The sequence below is a fragment of the Astatotilapia calliptera genome, chromosome 14 (genome assembly GCF_900246225.1).
Source record: "Astatotilapia calliptera chromosome 14, fAstCal1.2, whole genome shotgun sequence".
NCBI classification, from domain to species: Eukaryota; Metazoa; Chordata; class Actinopteri; order Cichliformes; family Cichlidae; genus Astatotilapia; species Astatotilapia calliptera.
The window spans coordinates 13545114-13565308 of NC_039315.1; the positions used below are offsets into that span (position 1 = coordinate 13545114).

The 20195-nt window shown below is 40.1% G+C and overlaps 2 protein-coding genes across 2 annotated transcripts; both read right to left on the reverse strand.

Moving 5' to 3' along the window:
- Nucleotides 1–3557: 3557 nt before the first annotated feature.
- On the reverse strand, nucleotides 3558–8456 carry LOC113036599 (extracellular calcium-sensing receptor-like). Its single transcript, XM_026193012.1, has 9 exons — nucleotides 8332–8456; nucleotides 7757–8051; nucleotides 7529–7615; nucleotides 7131–7400; nucleotides 6707–6913; nucleotides 6355–6630; nucleotides 4765–4992; nucleotides 4556–4679; nucleotides 3558–4468 (listed from the first exon to the last, which is right to left on the reverse strand). Exons 1-9 carry the CDS (start codon nucleotides 8439–8441, stop codon nucleotides 3558–3560), a joined length of 2508 nt encoding a protein of 835 aa, XP_026048797.1. The 5' UTR covers nucleotides 8442–8456.
- A 5462-nt stretch (nucleotides 8457–13918) lies between these two features.
- On the reverse strand, nucleotides 13919–17926 carry LOC113036600 (extracellular calcium-sensing receptor-like). Its single transcript, XM_026193013.1, has 9 exons — nucleotides 17802–17926; nucleotides 17202–17496; nucleotides 16972–17058; nucleotides 16496–16765; nucleotides 16048–16260; nucleotides 15689–15964; nucleotides 15143–15367; nucleotides 14917–15040; nucleotides 13919–14829 (listed from the first exon to the last, which is right to left on the reverse strand). Exons 1-9 carry the CDS (start codon nucleotides 17909–17911, stop codon nucleotides 13919–13921), a joined length of 2511 nt encoding a protein of 836 aa, XP_026048798.1. The 5' UTR covers nucleotides 17912–17926.
- Between the last annotated feature and the right edge of the window lie 2269 nt (nucleotides 17927–20195).

A 20195-nucleotide genomic window follows, 5' to 3' on the forward strand; every position in this document is an offset into this window, starting at 1 on the left:
GGCGTATTGGGCCACAAATCCTCCGGAGGGTTGTGCTCCGAATCCTCCGGTGGGCCAGGCTGAAAATCCTCTGGCACGCCGTGCTGCGGCTGCTGCTCTGGGCGAATGTGCATGACCTACAGACCCTTGCGGTGGGTTAAACCTACACGTGTTTATTTCAAATCCTTGCGGCGGATTAGACCTACACAGTGTTTTCTCACCAGCAGAGAAGGCAGATCTTTTTAGTGGGGTGACCCCAGTGAGGAAGACCTGGTGACCTGGTGAATGGGAATCACCCTGATGGCAAGGATCGAAAGTGAACTCAGTAGTTCTATAGCCCAGCTTCAAACCCGGAAGTGTCACAGAACTGGGTCTGGGACCCAGTGTGTTTTGATTAGTTATATATTTGGATTTGTTGGTTTTCATGGTTTTGATTCTCATTATTGTTTTCTGCTTATGTTATATTCTTAGTTTCTAGTCCTTAGGTTTCTGTTACCTCGCTTTCACTGTGTTCCACGTTTCATGTTCCATGTTCCCATTCCCTCGCCACTCCCTGGTGTATTTAAGCCCTGTGTTTTCAACTGTCCATTGTCGCGTCATTACCCTTTCTGTGCTGTGTGTTTCCTCTGAGCTCCTAGTTTCCGTTGTTACTCGACAACTCCTCTACTCTCTACTACTTCTCGTTCCTAGTTTTCTAATTTCCAGTCATGTTTTCTTTCGTGTATTTTGTATTCAAGTTTTTTATAGGGTAATAAAAGCTGCCTCCTTTAGTTCATCCCTACGTGTCGTAAGTCCTGCCCTGCATTTGGGTCCTACATCCTGCCTGCCATAAAGCCAAAAAGCTGGAGGGTCAGGTGAAACTAGATCTTCAACTTTAAGCCACAAGCCACCCAGCACAAGAGGAACAGAAGATAAGGGAGTCATTCTGTGGGTATGAGGTAGCATATTTGATTTCAGGTAAGGGGAGATAATTAAACTGAAGGTATGTAGTTGTCCCTTTACATAGAGCACCATCCAACCAACCATCCAATGTTTGTCAGAAGCCAGCATGGTGCGCAACAGTCAGCATAGAAAACAAGACCTTCCTCTCCCCAGTCACTTGCTTAAGTTCATCCATGGGGATTCTGAACCATTCACTGGCAAACACTGGTGAGTTTGCCAATGGAGACCTAAATTATTCAGAAAAGGCTTGGGGAAAAGAGTTGTCTTAATATGAAACCAAAATTGAGTTCTTTGGTATCAACTTGAACCGCTTTGAGAAGAGAAATGCTGAGTATGACCCAAAGGACACCACCCCCACATTCAAGCATGGCTCTGAAAACATATTTTGGGCTGTTTTTCTGCTCAGAAAGATATGATGCATGGGTGCATCTGGTTACTCTAGAGGGTTAAGATCATGAAATGTCTTAGCCACTCTTCAGACCTAAGTAACATAGAAAATCTGTGGAGGGCTCTGAAAACTTTGAACCTAAAGGATTTAGAGAATTCCTGTAAAGAGAAGTAGGGCAAAATCCCTCATGACATGTGTGCAAACCTGGTGACTGACTACAATAAACATTGTACTACAGTGATTGCCAACAAATGTTTTTCCATCAAGCCCTCGTTCATGGGGATCAAATAGTCCTTTTTGTCCTTTTACTTAGTGTCATAGGGCAGCACGGTGGCACGGTAGTTAGCACTGTTGCCGCACAGCAAGAAAGTCCTGAGTTCAATTCCACCATCAGGCCAGGGTCTTTCTGTGTGGAGTTTGCATGTTCTCCCCGTGTTTGCGTGGGTTCTCTCTGGGTACTCCGGCTTCCTCCCACCGTCCAAAGACATGCAGCTTGTGGGGATAGGTTAATTGGATAATCCAAATTGCCACTAGGTGTGAATGTGAGTGTGAATGGTTGTCTGTCCTTGTGTGTTAGCCCTGCGACAGACTGGCGACCTGTCCAGGGTGTACCCCGCCTCTCGCCCTATGACAGCTGGGATAGGCTCCAGCGCCCCCCGCAACCTTGAAAAGGAGAAGCGAATGGATGGATGGATGGACTTAATGTCATGCAAATCAATAAATAAAATCTAAAAAAAAAATACAAATTAAAACATCCTAAAATGAAGCTCTCTGTCCCTTGAATCCTAAACAGCACTATCATAAAGCAGCTGTCTCTGCTCGCCTTTCTGTAAAAGTCCCTGCACACCACTTCTACACAACAATGTAACGTTGACAATATAAGAGAACAGTAAAGTATATGAAGTGATTTATGATTTAAATAATTTAACAAATGCTTCTTGACCATTTTGATTGTACATATTTTATTTGACGTTTCCAGTTGATTTTATAGTCTACAAAAAAATCTGGTATACTCTCTATCTCTGTTTATCATCACATTTACTTCCATGCCTGTCCTAGAATTTCCAATTATCATAAATTTTGTTTTGCTTAAAATCAGTGATAATTTCTTTTATCTAACAATCATTCTAGTTGAGTCAAATTTTGTGAGGATCTCCAAAAAGTGCTGTTTATGCTCTCCATGACATAAAACGTGTCATCCAAAAATAAATTGAACTGTAATATATCTAATGCTCTACATCATTTTATACAACATCATGAGTTTTGGGCCCAATATTTACCCATGTGCACCTTCCCAACCAATGCCTTGAGGGAACCTTTTTGTGATTTGGTGCTATATAAATAAAATTGAATTGAATCAAATTGAATTGAAGTTGATAAAAGCTCTGGCTGTGTACTTTCTTTGATCAATACAATGTTTTGTGTTTATGTGTGTAGCCAGTCTCTATTATGTGAACGACGATGTCATTTTATACAAAATCGTAAGTTTTGGGCCCAATATTTACCCAAGTGGCCTTCACAACCAATGCTCAAACATTTTGATGAATGTTTACCCATCTTCATAATTTGTTGCTTGTTGTTTAAATAACTATTCACCTCTCTAATGGCATTTCCAATTTATTAAATAATATCTGGTCAATTGCATCAAAAGCTTTTTTCAAGTTTCAAGTTTCAATGTATTATTGTAGGGTCTGCCTTACAATATAAAGGCCTTGAGGCAACCTTTTTGTGATTTGGCGCTATATAAATAAAATTGAATTGAATCAAATTGAATTGAAGTTGATAAAAGCTCTGGCTGTGTACTTTCTTTGATCGATACAATGTTTTGTGTTTATGTGTGTAGCCAGTCTCTATTATGTGAACGACGATGTCCACTGTATGCAGGATGGTGAAGGTGGAACATCCCCCTCTGATGTATTTTTAATAAATTAAGTCAAAGCTTATGAGAATATAGAAATTTCTTGGAAGATGCAATAAACACAAGTCAGTATATGTTTATAGGAACAATATTTAATTTCAATTTGTTCTATTTTTCAACTGTATCATGAAAAACAATTAAGGTAGAATGAATCAAGATATCTGCACATTTGCAGTCATTTAACACCAGCACAGACATTTAAAAGGAATATTAACTTTGATAACTATGATAACTAACTTGATAACTATTAACTATGATTTTTATTATTTTTTTCTGTCTGTACTACAAAGAGATAATGTGCTTTTCTTTCTTTTGAAATTAGTTGACTTTTTATGAACCAATGCCACGGGCCATAACAGCTTTCTTTGTGTTCATCTCTGGTCTCAACAGGATTATGTAACATTTGGGTCCAAACAGTGTGATCAAGAGTCCAAAACTGGAAGCAAGAATGGCAAATACCTCCACTGCATCTGCAAGTTTTCCTGGTGAGCTGATATAAGCAGGAACAAAGGCCACCCACACAGCACAGAAGATCAGCATGCTGAATGTGATGAGCTTGGCCTCATTAAAACTATCAGGGAGATTCCTCACCAGGAATGCAATTAGAAAACTGAGGAAAGCCAGCATGCCAATATAGCCCAATAACACTGCAAAACCAACAGTGGACCCAACTGCACACTCATACACTATCTTGTCATTGTGGTATTGGGTGTTTTTATGTGGAGTTGGAGAGGAAGAGACAAGCCAGGTAGTGCAGATGGCTGCCTGAATAGATGTCAGAAATAGAACTGTTCCTCTCTGCTGCATAGCACCAAACCACTTCAGACTGGCTCCCCCTCCTGGCTTGGAGGCTTTGAACACAGCCAGAACAACCATGGTTTTTACCAGGATACATGAGACACACAGCACAAAGCTGATCCCAAATGCTGCATGTCTCAGTTGGCATGTCCACAGCCTGGGTCGTCCGATAAACAGCAATGAACACAGGAAACACAACTTAAGTGACACTAATAGCTGGAAACTAAGTTCTGAATTGTTGGCACGTACTATAGGTGTTGTGCGATGGCAGATAAAGATCCCCAGAACAACAGCACATATAAATGTTCCCAGTAAGGAGGTTGTTGTCAAACAAATACCCAGAGGGTCAAAATAGGAGAGGAACTCTGTCTTCTTAGGAATACAGTGGTCACGCTGGGGGTTTGACCAAAAATCCTCTGGACAACTGGTGCACTCCAAGGAGTCTGATACAAAAGGGAACATTGGTGAAATGCACATTATTCTTCATAATATTGAAATTAAATATGTCATGCAAAAACAAAAATACGTACTGGTCTTATTAGTAATTTTCCCTTCAGAACAAGGGATGCAGTCAAAACAGCACTGGGGTTTCCCCTTCTCTCTCACCATGTGGGTACCAGGAGGACAGCTCTCACTGCATACTGATTGAGGTGGCTATAGGATGAAATCAAATATTAGCCTTTACACTGATATATACTAGACATGTGGCAAAAGTTAAATCTAAAAAAACATATCTAACCTTTTTGGATTCAAGGTTCCAGAAGATTTTGTCTTCATCAAGTATGAGTTCTTCACCTTTGAAAGCGGACCTTTTAACCTCACCCACATTCTGAACTTTAGTGCTTCCATCAGGGAGCCACAACCAGTTCATCACATCATAAATTGGCAATGCATCACCATTCTCATCAAATGACACTTGATCTCCAAACGGAGTGGTGAAGTTTACCCATCTTAAGTAATAAACCAGCTGTTAAAAAGGGATGCATAACAAGTAAATTACTTACTCAGCTGTAACTTTCCAGCTGCCAGCCACACATACACAACAACGACAACAACTTCAGTCAGGACCCAGTACAGACTTAAATGCAATGGAGGCGTGATGAGCTGCTGCAACTCTGGTGTGTCAGCCTCCCTGCAGTGGCGCCACAAATCATGCCCCGCCACATACCCCCATGGCTTGACTGAGGCTGGGGAGCCATCCAGCTGACCCCTCCTACCACACACACATACTCGCACGAGTAGGTGAGGAAATCAATCACAACCGGTGGCGTCCCCAGCCCATGCCCCAGCGACATGGATGTTTGAATCTGAACCAGCGCAGCAGGTGTGGACCAGACTCACCCTGGGGACCAGCATGCTGCCAGAACAGATCAGACACCAGCCACTCACATGCGGTCGAGGGACGTCAGTAAGGGCAGTGGTGGTAGTGGTAAGGACCCGATCTGAGCTGCCAGACTCTCTATCAACTGCATCCGGCAGTGGGATCTGTCCTACAGCTGTTTCAACTGCCGGTGAAACATCGCTACCTGCTCCCTCTGTGTAGCCGGGAGCTTGGCCACCACAACCTGGCTGGCCCGGTCGCGGTTCCACCATGCCCCAATACTGGGTTTTGATACCACTGTAAACGATGCATAGCTGACCCGACCACATTGTCACACTTTTATTTCTAGTTTCTGTTTTTATAATACTCAGCTGCAGCTTTTCCAGCTGCCGGCTGCCACAATGACAATAACTTCTGTCAGGACCCAGTACAGACTTAAATGCAGAGGAGGCGTGATGAGCTGATGTCAGCCTTCTGGCAGCAGCGCCACATACCATGCCCCGCCCCCATCCCCCCGCCCCCACCCCCACCCATTATTAAATAAAGAAATCTATATTACATCGCTAGTAATGCTTTATAAATACAAGCTTCTGATCTAAATATATTAACTGCTAATTTTTTGTGGGTGTCAGCATACCAAACTAACTCAATTGACTCAGACCCGAAGTTCTTCAAATGAAAAGTCAAAAATTTATTTACAATCACCATGTAAAATATATCCAAAGTGTGGGGGTTGGGATATCCAGGGATCCATGGATAGGAGGGGGAAAAGGTCCATACAGAGCGTCTTAATCACACACGCCATGCACCTTTCCAGTGTCACTAGATTAAATGTCACTCCACAACTCCACAACTCCGAAACTGGGAGTGTGTAAAATCCATTTAAGTCACACCAGCTTTTGGATAGTCAACATTATCACATATTATTTCGTTCTATGTGGTAAATTCTATCCTGAAAGTAATTATAAAGCAAAGAATTTATAAACAGAATGTAAAATGATATCACACCTGCCAAGGCTCCAATGACTGCAAAGTGGCACAGCTGTTCCCACTGAAAGGCCCTCTTCCTGGCTTGCACCGCAGCATGTCATCAAGGGAATATGCCAGTGCATAAACAGCTTTGTACACATTATACTCAGGCCGCAGGTCGGAAACGTCCAAGAATTCATTGTCCACATTTTCTAGATCTTCCTGTCCGGTACATATTGCACCTTCACCTTCCAGCAAGCTTGCTGGAGCTGGTGCAAATCTACACTGAAATGTGAATTCCCAAAACTGGTTCACCTGAAATAATTTTTTATTGTTTTTTACAAGCGATGGAAATTGTTCCAACTAGTACATTAAAAGCTTAAACTCTCACCATACTATTTCCATAGCTGTTATTGTGATGTAAATCAGGACGTATTTGTAACAGGAATTCCCTGAGTCCTGGTATCTCGCCTCGACGAATAGCGATACCCAGTGTACCACGCAGGTATGGCATAAGCTGAGGTGTTTGGAGCACAACAGCTGCTGTCCAGGCTTCACTGGCCATCCATTGTAGGCCAGTTACATTTTGCCTCACTACCTGTGAATTAGATTACACCATATTCTATGAAAAGATATTGTAACTATAACTTGATTAGTGACATTATCATGCTATTTAAGCTATTATTCACCTTTAAATGAATTCTGAATGTACAGTTTTCTGTAATCATTCAAATAATGATGTAATAAATGTTTTACACAATACAATGATGCAGACCTTTGCAATTAATAATAATTGGATTGTTTTAAAGCCAAACCTCTTCCATAAGGTTTATCATGCGACTGTAATGTTCAAAGACAATAACAACTCGAGCTGTGGATTTTTTCATCACATCAACAATCCTCCTGAGTTCATCTGTGTCTTTGTCCCAGGGCAAAACCTCAGTGTAGGCCAGGCAACTTTCACTTAATAGACTCAGCTCAGATTGAAATGATCTTGCTGCGTGAAGTCCATAATCATCGTCACTGACAAGCAGACCAACCCAAGTCCAACTGAAATGCTTCAGAATCTGAATCATAGCACGTACCTAAGTGTAAGTGCATAGACAAGAACAATTTTCCACATGATTATTACACCTTTATGGTGGCAAATTAGCTTTGTTCATAACCAAAACATCTTTGTCGACAACAAAAACAATTGTTGACAGATTTTCACCTGGAAAGCATCACTTGGGATCGTCCTAAAGAATGATGGGTATTTTTGATGGTTACTCAGGCAGGAACATGTGGCAAAATAACTCACCTGAAAGATACAGACTACAGATTGTACCGATATTGATGTAGAGATGTCTTAACTTTGTCATGTTACTTCAAGTGTCTTTAAATTTGCAATTAAATTAAAATAATCCAAGAAAACTGTTACATGGTTGAGCAGAAAACTTACCATAGGTACTCTGTACAAACCTAAGACGTTGGAAATGGCAATAGAATTTGTAGAAGATGAATCACCCACAATCCCTATGACAGGAGGATTTCCAACACATGTACTATTTAATATAATTTTCTCTTCTTGACCACTGGCCATTGACAATGCTGCACGAAATCCAATTCCAAGCTCAAGGCAGTCATCATACAGAGTGTACCCCAGAGTCACATTAGGTAGCAGGTTTGAGTTTCTATTGATCTCATCAATAGCAAAGGCCATGGTTTGTGCGAGCTTAAATCCTAGGGCATAAACACTAAGAGAAGAAAAATTTAACTGAAAAATATATTTTCATCAAGATACTTTACTGCAACATGTGGCAAAATTACTTATTATTAAAAAACATTATAAAACAATTAAGGAAACTGAATAACAACGATTAACAAGCTATTTTCATGACAAACAATATAGATGCACCAAGATACATGCATTTATCCTGAATGATAATAAATCAGAAAGTACAGTTACTACTATTACAATCTCATATTTCCTTTGCACTAATTTCCATTTCCCTTTTTCCCACCAGCCTTACTTACCCATTGCAAGTAGGTTGTTGTGGTTTTGAAGTAAAAGACTGAATAGCAACACTTGAAAAGAAGTGGATTTGAAACAGTCCTCCTAGAACCACATCACCAGCCTTGTACATCCCATTTAGATCAAACTGTCCCTGTAACTGACATGAGAGAGAAAACTGAGAAGAGGATATAACCAAAGAAAAGTAAGAAGATAGCAAAACAAGCAAGAGCAAACTGGTTTGTAAAGAAGAGGCCATAACAGCTCTCTGATTTTCTGAGCTCAGTCATTAGGTTTTATTTCAATGCCTTTGTCTTTCATTGACTTTTTGTGTTGTTTAGTCTTGCACACCACCCGAGAAGGAGAAGTGTGGGCGGGGCCTAAAAGAGTTGAAATTGTTTTTGTATTTTGTATCCATATGAAGTTAAGTACTACTGTGAGTCAATTAGATATCACCCCCCCCCCCCCCCCCCCCCCCCGGCCTACACACACACACACACACACACACACACACACACTTAAGGATTGACATCATAAAATTTTTATTTGTGTTTTATTATTTACTTATTTTTATTCATTATTTCATTTATCGAGTGACATAAAGCAAGAATGAAGACCACAACATTTACAGTCTTATTTCATACATAGCAAGGTTCATGCTCAAAAACTCCATATTAAAAACTTCAAGTCCAAATATGAATTGAAACAGAAAATAAAACCATTTAGAGTGTCGAAAAAATTTAGTTGCTTTTTAAGAAGCTGAGTGTAAAGGGCAAGAGGAGACTGGAAAAGTTAGTGGATGGGGAAGACTATCCTGATGGATGTCAAAGGGATGGTTGATTTCAGAAGGACAACCTTCTAGGTAGAACAGGGGAGAGGAATCTCTTTGAAAGTTGAGCAGATGTTCAGTAGTAGTGATGAAAAGCCATTTGAAGCTAAACCAGATGCACTCAGGCAGCCAAGGTGCTGAGTGCGACAGAGACCGTCAATGGCAAGGCAGGGCACATGGCTACAGATAAAGTGGTCTAGCAGAGGACCAGCAATGAGGATGAACCCTTCTGGTGGCTGATTTTTAAGCTCTGGAGGCAACACTTGTGGCCAGTGGAGAGAGCGGTGTTTCAGGTGGTCAAGTAGTAGAAAGGCTCACAGCAAAATAGAGTAGGTAAGTGGCCTGATGTGAAGGCAGAGTTACATATAGGTGATGGATGGGTCCATTCACGTGGTTAAACTTGTGGCAAGCAGAGAAGGCATATGTTCTCATGGGGGTAACCCCAGTGAGATCAACCTGGTGGCCAACAGTAAATTGGAATCACTCTAGTGGCCAGGATGGAAAGTGAAGCCAATTGTTCTGTAGCCCAGCTTCAAACCTGGAAGATTAAACAAGGCTGAGAAGTGGCCAGACCGCTGAGGTCAAATACAAAGTACAAAGATTTTTCCAGGCAGCTCAGGTTCTAATGTTGGAAAGGATGTCAGGATATAAGACTGCGGGAACACAACCTGAGCCTGAAATATTATTCGAGATTATCTTGGGGCCAGCTCAGGCATAGAAACTTAGGCTATAAGGACAACCTCAAACAAAGAAGGCCCAAATTTAGCCAGTACACAAAAGACACAAGACATAGTTTCAATGAATTGGTACCAGGGAAACTGCCACAGGGAAGACAGCAGAAAGGGGGGATTCGCACAGGAGTAAGCTAATCATCACACAGTAAAACAGTTGTCTGTGGAAGACTGGGGACTCCCATCGTTTTAAAGCATATTTCTATTATGAGTTAAAAGTGCAATAGAAATACATTTGACTTATGAAACATGAAACTCTGACAGAGTTCCTGGAGTAGCCAGCACAGGATCGGGACACCCAGTCACAGGAGAGGGTAGCTTGTGTACCAGAAAAAAAAACTCAGGATACACAATCTCAGGCCTAGCTAGCTTAAACGTATATTAAACGTACATTCACAGTTTTGGGTACCTGCCACAGAGAAAACATGGAGCAGCTCAGCAATGTGTCAAAAAAGGACAGCAATGCTTCCACTAAATGCCACCACGAAATTCTACCACCCCCCACATTCAACCATAGCTGTGGAAACATCATAAATTGGGGGTGTTTTTCTGATAAGAAGATATGGTGTGTAGACACATTGGTTGAGTCTAGAGGGTTAAGGTCATGAAGTGTCTTAGCCACTCTCCAGAATAAGTTCTAGAGAAAATGTGGAGAAAGCTGAAACCTCTGAACCTAGATGAGTGAGGCAAAATCCCTCATGACATGTGTGCAAACCTGGTGACTGACTACATTGTACTACTGTGATTGGCAACAAGGGTTTTTTCCACCAAGACCTAAGCCATGGGGATCAAATACTTTTTTCACTCAGTGACATCAGAATCAGAAATCAGAATCAGAAAGGGGTTTTATTGCCAAATGTTGAGCAGGTTTACAACATTAGGAAATTGCTGCGGTGCTTCAGTGCAAACATAGTGTCATAAATAGCACTTAAATAGTGTCATAAATAGCACTTAAATAGACATGAAAAAATAAAAGTAGGGATAAGAATTAAAAGTGCTACGTAGAAAGATATGTGCATGAGCTATACATGAGATATATACATGAGAATAAGAATTAAGAGTGCTACGTAGAAAGATATATACATGAGTGCAGGTGGTGATCAGTGCCAAACATGGAATGATGCAGTGACACAGCGTAGGGTCATGATTTCAACAGTTAGTGGTGGGAACAGTCATATGGTTATTGTTCATGTGTCCAACAGCAGAGTGGAAGAAACTGTTCTTATGGCGAGAGGTTCTGGTGCGAATGGACCGAAGCCTCCTGCCTGAGGGGAGCAGGTCAAACAGACTGTGTCCAGGGTGAGAAGGGTCAGCTGAGATCCGAGCTGCACGCCGCAATGTCCTGGAGGTGTACAGGTCCTGCAAAGATGGGAGTCTGCAGCCAATCACCTTCTCAGCAGAGCGCACAACACGCTGCAGTCTCTGTTTGTCCCTGATAGTGGCTCCAGCGTACCACACGGTGATGGAGGAGGTGAGGATGGACTCGATGATTGCAGTGTAGAACTGCATCATCGTCCGTGTTGGCAGGTTGAATTTCTTCAGCTGCCTCAGGAAGTACATCCTCTGACATGCAAATCAATGTATGACTTTTAAGTAATGTGTTTTCTGGATTGTAAGTTTGCTCACTTTATTTGGAAGAGAGCAAACTTACAAATTCAGTAGTGATTCAAATAAGTATTTCCCCCAAAGTATATAAACTCTGTAGTATATCCTGAGTCTTCCCTGGGGCCTCTTTCTGAACATGCCTTTAACACCTCACCAAGGAGGCATCCTATTCAGATTCCTAAACCAATCAAACTGGCTCATTTCGATGTGGGTGAGAAGTAGCTCTAGGCTGAGTCCCTCTTGAATGACTATAATCCTCACCCAATCTCTAAAGGACAGCACAGCCCCCCTTTGGAGGAGACTCTTTTTCACCATTTGTATCTGCAGTCTCATTCTTTTGGTCAGGTAAGGGTCACAGCATAGATTGACTTGCAAAATCAACAGGTTTGCTGTCTTTCTCCACTCTCTTCATCACCAATGGAGTGTCACCATAGCTGCAGACATGACCCCAATCTGTCTATCACTAGTGATAGACAGGGTGAGTCCACACTCTTGAACAAGACCCCAAGATATTAACCCTTTAAGACCTACCATAGAACTAAGTCCGCCAGAGCTTATATTATATTTTTACATGCTGTAGTGCCATTGTTGGGAGCATTTCAAGTTGATATACATCAATACAACCATTATAGCCCAAATTTTAATAATATGTCTGCATTAGGTGCATAGTAATTACATAAATTGCAAAAAAAATGCAATAAACTACAAAAAAATTGAAAATTGTTTTGGTTTTTTTTAACATATATTTCTAGTTAGAGAAATTTAAGAGGCTTATCCCTCAAAACTTTAAATACAAAAATGTTGCACAAAATAGTTTCCCACCACAGGAAATTTATTTTGAGTGTCTTCATAGTTTTATTTTTGAAATACACCAATTTTCATATACTGCAGGAAAAACGAAAAAAAATATTAGAGTGCAAATTTGCAAAATAACAGCATATGCATCAAAATAAACTTTTTCCAGCAGTGCAATATGAGTCCTAAGCATCCCAGAAACGACACAGAAAGTCATAAAGTCAAAGATAACTTTTAAAAACACCAGTATAGGCTCATGAGGTCCTGATGGTAAAAAACTACATTTCCGCAAAATGATGTCACTTCCTGTTTCGGGCAGGTCATGGCGGACATGCGATAGTTCACGATGATGGACGTAGGAAGTGTTATGAACAGCTGATCGGATCGGCAAAGCGTGTTTCTGGAATATTATGTTTTTGTTGCTGCAAGTGCTTTTTATTCAGTTTTTGCAAAGCTATATGTGGAAGGAAACTGTGACCTAGGACAAGCTGATGGCATAAGATGTAAGTACAACTCTTCTGGTTTCATATGCAAAAAAAATTATTGCGCTAGCTTACGTGGTTGCAGTGCTACCAGAATTTAAAAATAGTTACGCAAAATGGAGCGTGTCCGCTCCAACCGGCTTTAAAGAGTTAAACTCCTCCACTTTTGGCAGCAACTCGTCCCTTACTTAGATTGGGCACTTCAGGGTTTGTCAGCTGAAAACCATTGCCTGTAACTTGGAGTAGTTGATTCTCATTCCTTCCACTTCAAATTTTGTTGCAATGCTGACAACCACCCCAGTATGAGCTGAGACCACAACCTAATGAGGCCAACAGAACTACATCAACTGCAGAAAGTAGAAACAAAAGCCTGAAATGACCAAAGCAAGAACCTTCTTCGGGTGACAAAGGACCCGGCACACACAGCATTACAAGTTAAATGATGCAAATGTTTACAATATTCACGCAGATGGGACTCTGTGGGAAAACCATTGCTCAAAAATTTTGATAATTGAACATTGGTTTGATTCATAAGTTGTCACTTGTTTATTAAAAAACTCTTTACCCAGTCCAATGCCACATCTCTAAGCGCATACCTTTCCAGTTTATCAAAAACTATCTGTTCAAATGTGTCAAAAATTTTCTTCCTGTTAATTTTTTTGTGTTTATGTGTGTGCCCGCTCTCTCTTTATTTACATAAAATGCAATTAGGTGAAAAACGATATCCACTTTATTCAAGCTGGTGAAGGGGGAAGATCCATGTCCTATGTATTTTTAATGGATTCATTCAAAGTTCATGAGGATGCAAAAATTGTTAGGATGATGTAATTGAACACTAATCAATTAAGATTCATAGGAACAATTTTTTTTTAAATTAAATAAACAAAAAAATCTGTATGTTTAAATTCGGGTTAAATTTCACGAATAAACATCAACGAGTAGGTAATTACATATTAAGAGTAAGATTAGTGTGTACGTTAGCTGCATCTTAAAAAATAAATGAAAGTAGAATGAATCACAATATTTGTACATTTGCAATCATGTGACACCAGCGCCAAGATTTGAAAGAAATATAAAATTAATTTAAATACACATTTTTTTTTCTGTCTGGAGAAAAACTGAAAAGAGAAAAGTTTCTCTCTCCATTCTTTTGAAAATAGTGAACTGTTTATGACTCAACGCCACGACCCATAACAGCTTTCTTTGTGTTCAACTCTGGTCTCAACAGGATTATGTAACATTTGGGTCCAAACAGTGTGATCAAAAGTCCAAAACCTGAAGCCAGGATGGCAAACACCTCCACTGCATCTGCAAGATTTCCTGGTGAGCTGACATAAGCAGGAACAAAGGCCACCCACACAGCACAGAAGATCAGCATGCTGAATGTGATGAGCTTGGCCTCATTAAAACTATCAGGGAGATTCCTCACCAGGAATGCAATTAGAAAACTGAGGAAAGCCAGCATGCCAATATAGCCCAATAACACTGCAAAACCAACAGTGGACCCAACTGCACACTCATACACTATCTTATCATTGTGGTATTGGGTGTTTTTATGTGGAGTTGGAGAGGAAGAGACAAGCCACGTAGTGCAGATGGCTGCCTGAATAGATGTAAGAAACAGAACTGTTCCTCTCTGCTGCATAGCACCAAACCACTTCAAACTGGTTCCCCCTCCTGGCTTGGAGGCTTTGAACACAGCCAGAACAACCATGGTTTTTACTAAGATGCATGAGACACACAGCACAAAGCTGATCCCAAATGCTGCGTGTCTGAGTTGGCATGTCCATAGCCTGGGTCGTCCGATAAACAGCAATGAACAAAGAAAACATAACTTAAGTGACACTAATAGCTGGAAACTAAGTTCTGAATTGTTGGCACGAACTATAGGTGTTGTGCGATGGCAGATAAAGATCCCCAGAACAACAGCACATATAAATGTTCCCAGTAAGGAGGTTGCCATCAAACAAATGCCCAAAGGGTCATGATAGGATAGAAACTCTGTCTTCTTAGGAATACAGTGGTCACGCTGGGGGTTTGACCAAAAATCCTCTGGACAACTGGTACACTCCAAGGAGTCTGATACAAAAGGGAACATTGGTGAAATGCATATTATTCTTCATAATAATGAAATTAAATATGTCATGCAAAAAGAAAAATACGTACTGCTCTTATTAGTGATTTTTCCTTCAGAACAAGGGATGCAGTCAAAACAGCATTGGGGTTTCCCCTTCTCTCTCACCATGTGGGTACCAGGAGGACAGTTCTCACTACACACTGATTGAGGTGGCTATAGGATGAAATTAAATAGCTTTGCTATGAGTTAATTAGCTTTTACACTGATATATACTGGACATATGCCAAAAGTTAACTTTTAAAACTCATATCTAACCTTTTTCGATTCAAAGTTCCAGAAGATTCTGTTTTCATCAAGTATGAGTTCTTCACCTTCACCTGACCCCTTAACTTCACCCACACTTTGAACTTTAGTGCTTCCATCAGGGAGCCACAACCAGTTCATCACATCATAAATTGGCTCCACATCACCATTCTCATCAAATGACACTTGATCACCAAATGGAGTGGTGAAGTTCACTCTTTCCAAGTAATAAATAAGCTGTTAAAAAGGAAAGTATAATAAATAAATTACTTTTCACACTGAGGTGAAAAGTTACCTAGTATGGCATCCAGTATTAAATAGTCAAATAGAATATTACATCACTAGTAATGATTCATGCATACATGCCTCTGATCTAAATATATCAACTGCTAATTTTTGGGGGGAGTGCGGAAAATCTGTTGAGCTCACTCCAGCTTTTTCATAGTTAATATTATCACATTGTATTTAATCCTACATGTTAAATTCTGTGGTAAATTCTATCCTGAAAGTAATTTTAAAGCAAAGAATTTATAAACAGAATGTAAAATGATATCACACCTGCCAAGGCTCCAGTGATTGCAAAGTGGCACAGCTGTTCCCACTGAAAGGCCCTCTTCCTGGCTTGCACCGCAGCATTTCATCAAGCGAATATGCCAGTGCATAAACAGCTTTGTACACATTATACTCAGGCCGCAGGTCGGAAACGTCCAAGAACTCATTGTCCACATTTTTCAGATCTTCCTGTCCGGTGCATATTGCACCTCCACCTTCCAGCCAGCCTGCTGGAGCTGGTGCAAATCTGCACTGAAAGGCAAATTCCCAAAACTGGTTCACCTGAAATATTTTAATATTGTTTTTTACACATCATGAAAATATATGATTCTTCCAACTAGTATATTAAAAAGTTAAACTCCCACCATGCTATTTCCATAGCTATTGTTGTGATGTCGATCAGGACGTATTTGTAACAGGAATTCCCTGAGCCCTGGTATTTCTCCTCGACGAATAGCGATGCCCAGTGTACCACCCAGGTATGGCATAAGTTGAGGTGTTTGGAGCACATCAGGTACTGCTACTGTCCAACTTTCACTGGCCATCCACTGTATGCCAGTTAGATTTTGCCTCACTACCTGTGAATTAGATTAAACCTAATAGCATACATACACCTACACCATCTATGAAGTGATATTGTAACTACAACTTCTTTAGTGACATTATCATGCAATTGAAGTCATTATTCATCTTCAACTGAATGATTGGTTTTCTGTACTCATTCAAATAGGATGTAATACATGTTTCACACAATATACTTTTGTGATTCAGACCTATGAAACTAGTAATAATTAAAGATTTGTAAAGCCAAACCTCTTCCATAAGATTTATCACGCGACTGTAATGTTCAAAGACAATGACAACCCGAGCTGTGGATTTTTTCATCACATCAACAATCCTCCTGAGTTCATCTGTGTCTTTGCTCCAGGGCAAAACCTCGGTGTAGGCCAGGCAAGATTCACCCGAAAGACTCAGCTCAGACTGAAAGGATCTGGCTGCATGAAGTCCATAATCGTCATCAGTGACAAGCAGACCTACCCAAGTCCAGCCAAAGTGTTTTAGAATCTGAATCATAGCACGTACCTAAGAGTAAATGAAGAAACAAGAACAATTTTCCACATGATTATTTTTGCATCAGTTTCCAATGCACACCACAGCTTTATGGTCACAATTTAGCTTTTTCTCATACAAAAAAACTGTAACTGAAAAGTATATTGTTGCAAAGCAGGTAATTTCTTTAACCAGAATTCATTAGCTTTTCCATTTTAACTTTGTTGACAGATTTTCACCTGGAAAGCATCACTTGGGATCGTTCTAAAGAAGGATGGATACTTTTGATGGTCACTCAGGCAGGAACATGTGGCAAAATAACTCACCTGTTAAAAATAGAGACTATATGCAGTGATATCCAACATTTTTTTTAACTTTGTCATGCATTGCTTTGTACAAGTGGTTCTACATTTGCTATTAAATGAAAACAATCAAAGAAAACTGTTACATGGTCAAGCAGAAAACTTACCATAGGTACTCTGTACAAACCTAAGACGCTGGAGATGGCAATAGAAGGTGTAGAGGACGGATCACCCACAATCCCTATGACTGGAGGATTTCCAGAACATGTATCATTTAATATAATTTTCTCTTCTTGACTATTGGCTAATGATAATGCTGCACGGAATCCAATTCCAAGTTCTTGGCAGCTATCATAGAGAGTATATCCCACAGTCACATTAGGTAGCAGGTTTGAGTTTCTGTTGATTTCATCAATAGCAAAGGCCATGGTTTGTGCGAGCTTAAATCCTAGGGCATAAACACTAAGACAAGAAAAGGTTAATTATTGAAAAAATACATTTTCCTCAACATAGATATTTATCTAAGATACTTAACATGTGGCAAAATTACTTATTTTCATAGGCAAATAAAGAAACTGAATAACAATTAACAGGATATTTTGATGAACAAATATAAATTTATAATTCAAGATACATGCATTTATCCTGAACGATTTTAAACTGAAAAGTACAGTTACCTTAGGCATGAATTAAAAACCCATATTTCCATAACAATAGTTTTCATTTCTTTTTTTTCTTTTTCTATGCTGTTTTCCTGTCATACTTACCCACTGCAAGTAGGCTGTTGTGGTTGTGAAGTAAAAGACTGAATAGCAACACTTGAAAAGAAGTGGATTTGAAACAGTCCCCCTAGAACCACATCTCCAGTCTTGTACATCCCATTTAGATCAAACTGTCCCTGTAACTGACATGAGAGAGAAAACTGAGAAAAAGATATGACCGAGGTAAAGTAGCAAGACAGCAAAACAAGCAAGAGCAAATTGGTTCTCATGACAGCTTTCTGAATCACTGATCCCAGTCATTAGGTTTTATTTCTATGTCATTCTCTTTTATTGACATTTTGTGTTGTTTAATCTTGCACACCAACCATTAAGGAAGAAGGGTGAGTATGGGTGGGGCCTAAATGACTTGCCATTTGAGACATTTTGTTTTTCTATCCAGTAACTTAATTATTTACTACTGTGAGTTAATTAGTTATCAGCAAAAAAATCGCTGAAGAGTAACATTTTTGTGTTCTGTTTATTTATTTTTGTGTTTATAAGTGTCATAAAGGAAGAATGAAGCCCAAGTCACATAAAATCGTATTCAATTTATACCAAGGTTTATAACAACACTTATTGTGTTATAGCACCACTAGGGGGGGGGGGTTGTCCTGCTATTGTAGTAGCTGGGGGAGTCTCTTACTGGGTGTGTGAGTATTCTGTGGCAGCCATTACATGCTGCCATTTTAACAGGCCGGCACAGGCGCCTACCCATCCTACCAAATGTATGTACAGCTGGAGTAGAGCCATGGAGCCCTGGCTTGTATGTCCTTATGTTGCTGACATCAAACAAAGATCTGTTGTTCGATTTAACTGACTGGCCTCGAGTTATCCGGCTAACCTCTGCACCACATGCCCGCTGGACCTGCTAGCCGCTTCTTCCTCAGAAGACTGCTGTTACAAACTGGTGGCTGAAAAGGGACTGTTACAGGTTCATGTTCAAAAAGGCCATATTAAAATTATTCTTATTATTAAAATTGAGTTGAAACAGAAAATAAAACAATTGAGGTGTCAAAAAATCCAGTGTATGGGTAGGTAGCTGATTGCAAAGGGCAAGGGGAGACGCTAGTGGGGAAGAGTGTCCTGAGGGCAAAGCAGAATTGAGGGACAGTCCAAGGGATGGCCTAGTTCAGGGGTAGAACAGGGCAAACTTCCAAACTTTTATGGAAGTCGAGCAGTTGTTCACAATGTTCCCTCTAGTTTTTCATTTATCTGAGCGAACACACAAACTCCCTGAGCGGTCCCTTGAACCACTGTGAGCAACATTAGGCGTATGCACTGTGGTCACGCCAGCATCGAATCCATCCAAGTTACATGGTTTATTAAAATAATCAAATTACTGCATTTACATTTATGTTAGACTACTTTTAATGAACTTCTTTAGCCCACTTACAATGAAAATTTAAAAAAATCTTGTTCATAACCTGTGTAGTATGTTAACACTATTGGAAGTTAAAAATAACTTGAACTTAGCAATTAATTATATGGTTACTTCTTTAAAAAAGTAACTGAGTAATGCAAACAACAAAGTTTTTTGCAGCTGTTTACCTAAAAATGCAGCCAAGACGTTTTTAGGTATTTCAAACTATTGACAGAACAATCAGCTGTTCTGCATCAAATTTGATGCCACACAAATTATTTATGCCACTCCAAAAATTATTTCTGTCCACTATGAGATAAAGGAGAACATCACAAGCCTGATACCTGCAGGCCTGACAACAGGAGATCTATCACTCCTGTAACACCTGTAACATTCAGCAGTGGCCTCATTGTTCTGACGCACACAAGAAAACTATTGACTACACTACACACTAACTACGGTACACAAGATTTGCACTAAACATTGCAAATCTCTCACATCTCAGAACACCGCCGTCACTCCTAAAACTTCCCCCTTTCCTAAACAACTAAATGCCATTTTGCCATATCATTTTTTGATTTTTTGGTTTTGTTTTTGCTCACAGGCATAACGCCGTTTTTACCGTTTCTTCCCACAGTAAATATAAACAACGATAGTTCTCAGAAAGAAAACCAAACATTGCATATATTTTTATCATAACTCTGGTTTTACGTGGCCTATCAACACAATTTAAAAACTGGTATAAAGTCCACACTTTTTCCATCAATTGTTCCGTCTGTCATGCTCATATCTCCAGTAGTTGTACACGTTGTCATTAACTTCACTCCATATCAGTCACACCGCTTTGCTAGCTAAAACACCGGTGTTGGCACATAAGGACGCTGTCATAGCCTGTCAACGACATTGATTAGCTGTGTATATACGAATATGAATCACATTATTGGCTGGACTATGGGATAAGGTGGCATTGTTCTAATCCCATACGGGAGCAGCCAGTCACTTACTGACTAACACAGCAAAACAAAATTGTTAAAGTATTA

Bases quoted from the DNA above. Each gene is read 5' to 3' on its own strand.
- LOC113036599 (XM_026193012.1), bottom strand. From the start codon at position 8,441: ATGTACAAGGCTGGTGATGTGGTTCTAGGAGGACTGTTTCAAATCCAC. The intron at 8,052-8,331 runs GTAAGTAAGGCT...TTCTTCTCTTAG, and splicing joins CAACAACCTACTTGCAATGG to TGTTTATGCCCTAGGATTTA. The intron at 4,680-4,764 runs GTTAGATATGTT...TTCATCCTATAG, and splicing joins GGAACCTTGAATCCAAAAAG to CCACCTCAATCAGTATGCAG.
- LOC113036600 (XM_026193013.1), bottom strand. From the start codon at position 17,911: ATGTACAAGACTGGAGATGTGGTTCTAGGGGGACTGTTTCAAATCCAC. The intron at 16,766-16,971 runs GTGAAAATCTGT...ATTTACTCTTAG, and splicing joins TCCCAAGTGATGCTTTCCAG to GTACGTGCTATGATTCAGAT. The intron at 16,261-16,495 runs GTTTGGCTTTAC...TCTAATTCACAG, and splicing joins TGATAAATCTTATGGAAGAG to GTAGTGAGGCAAAATCTAAC.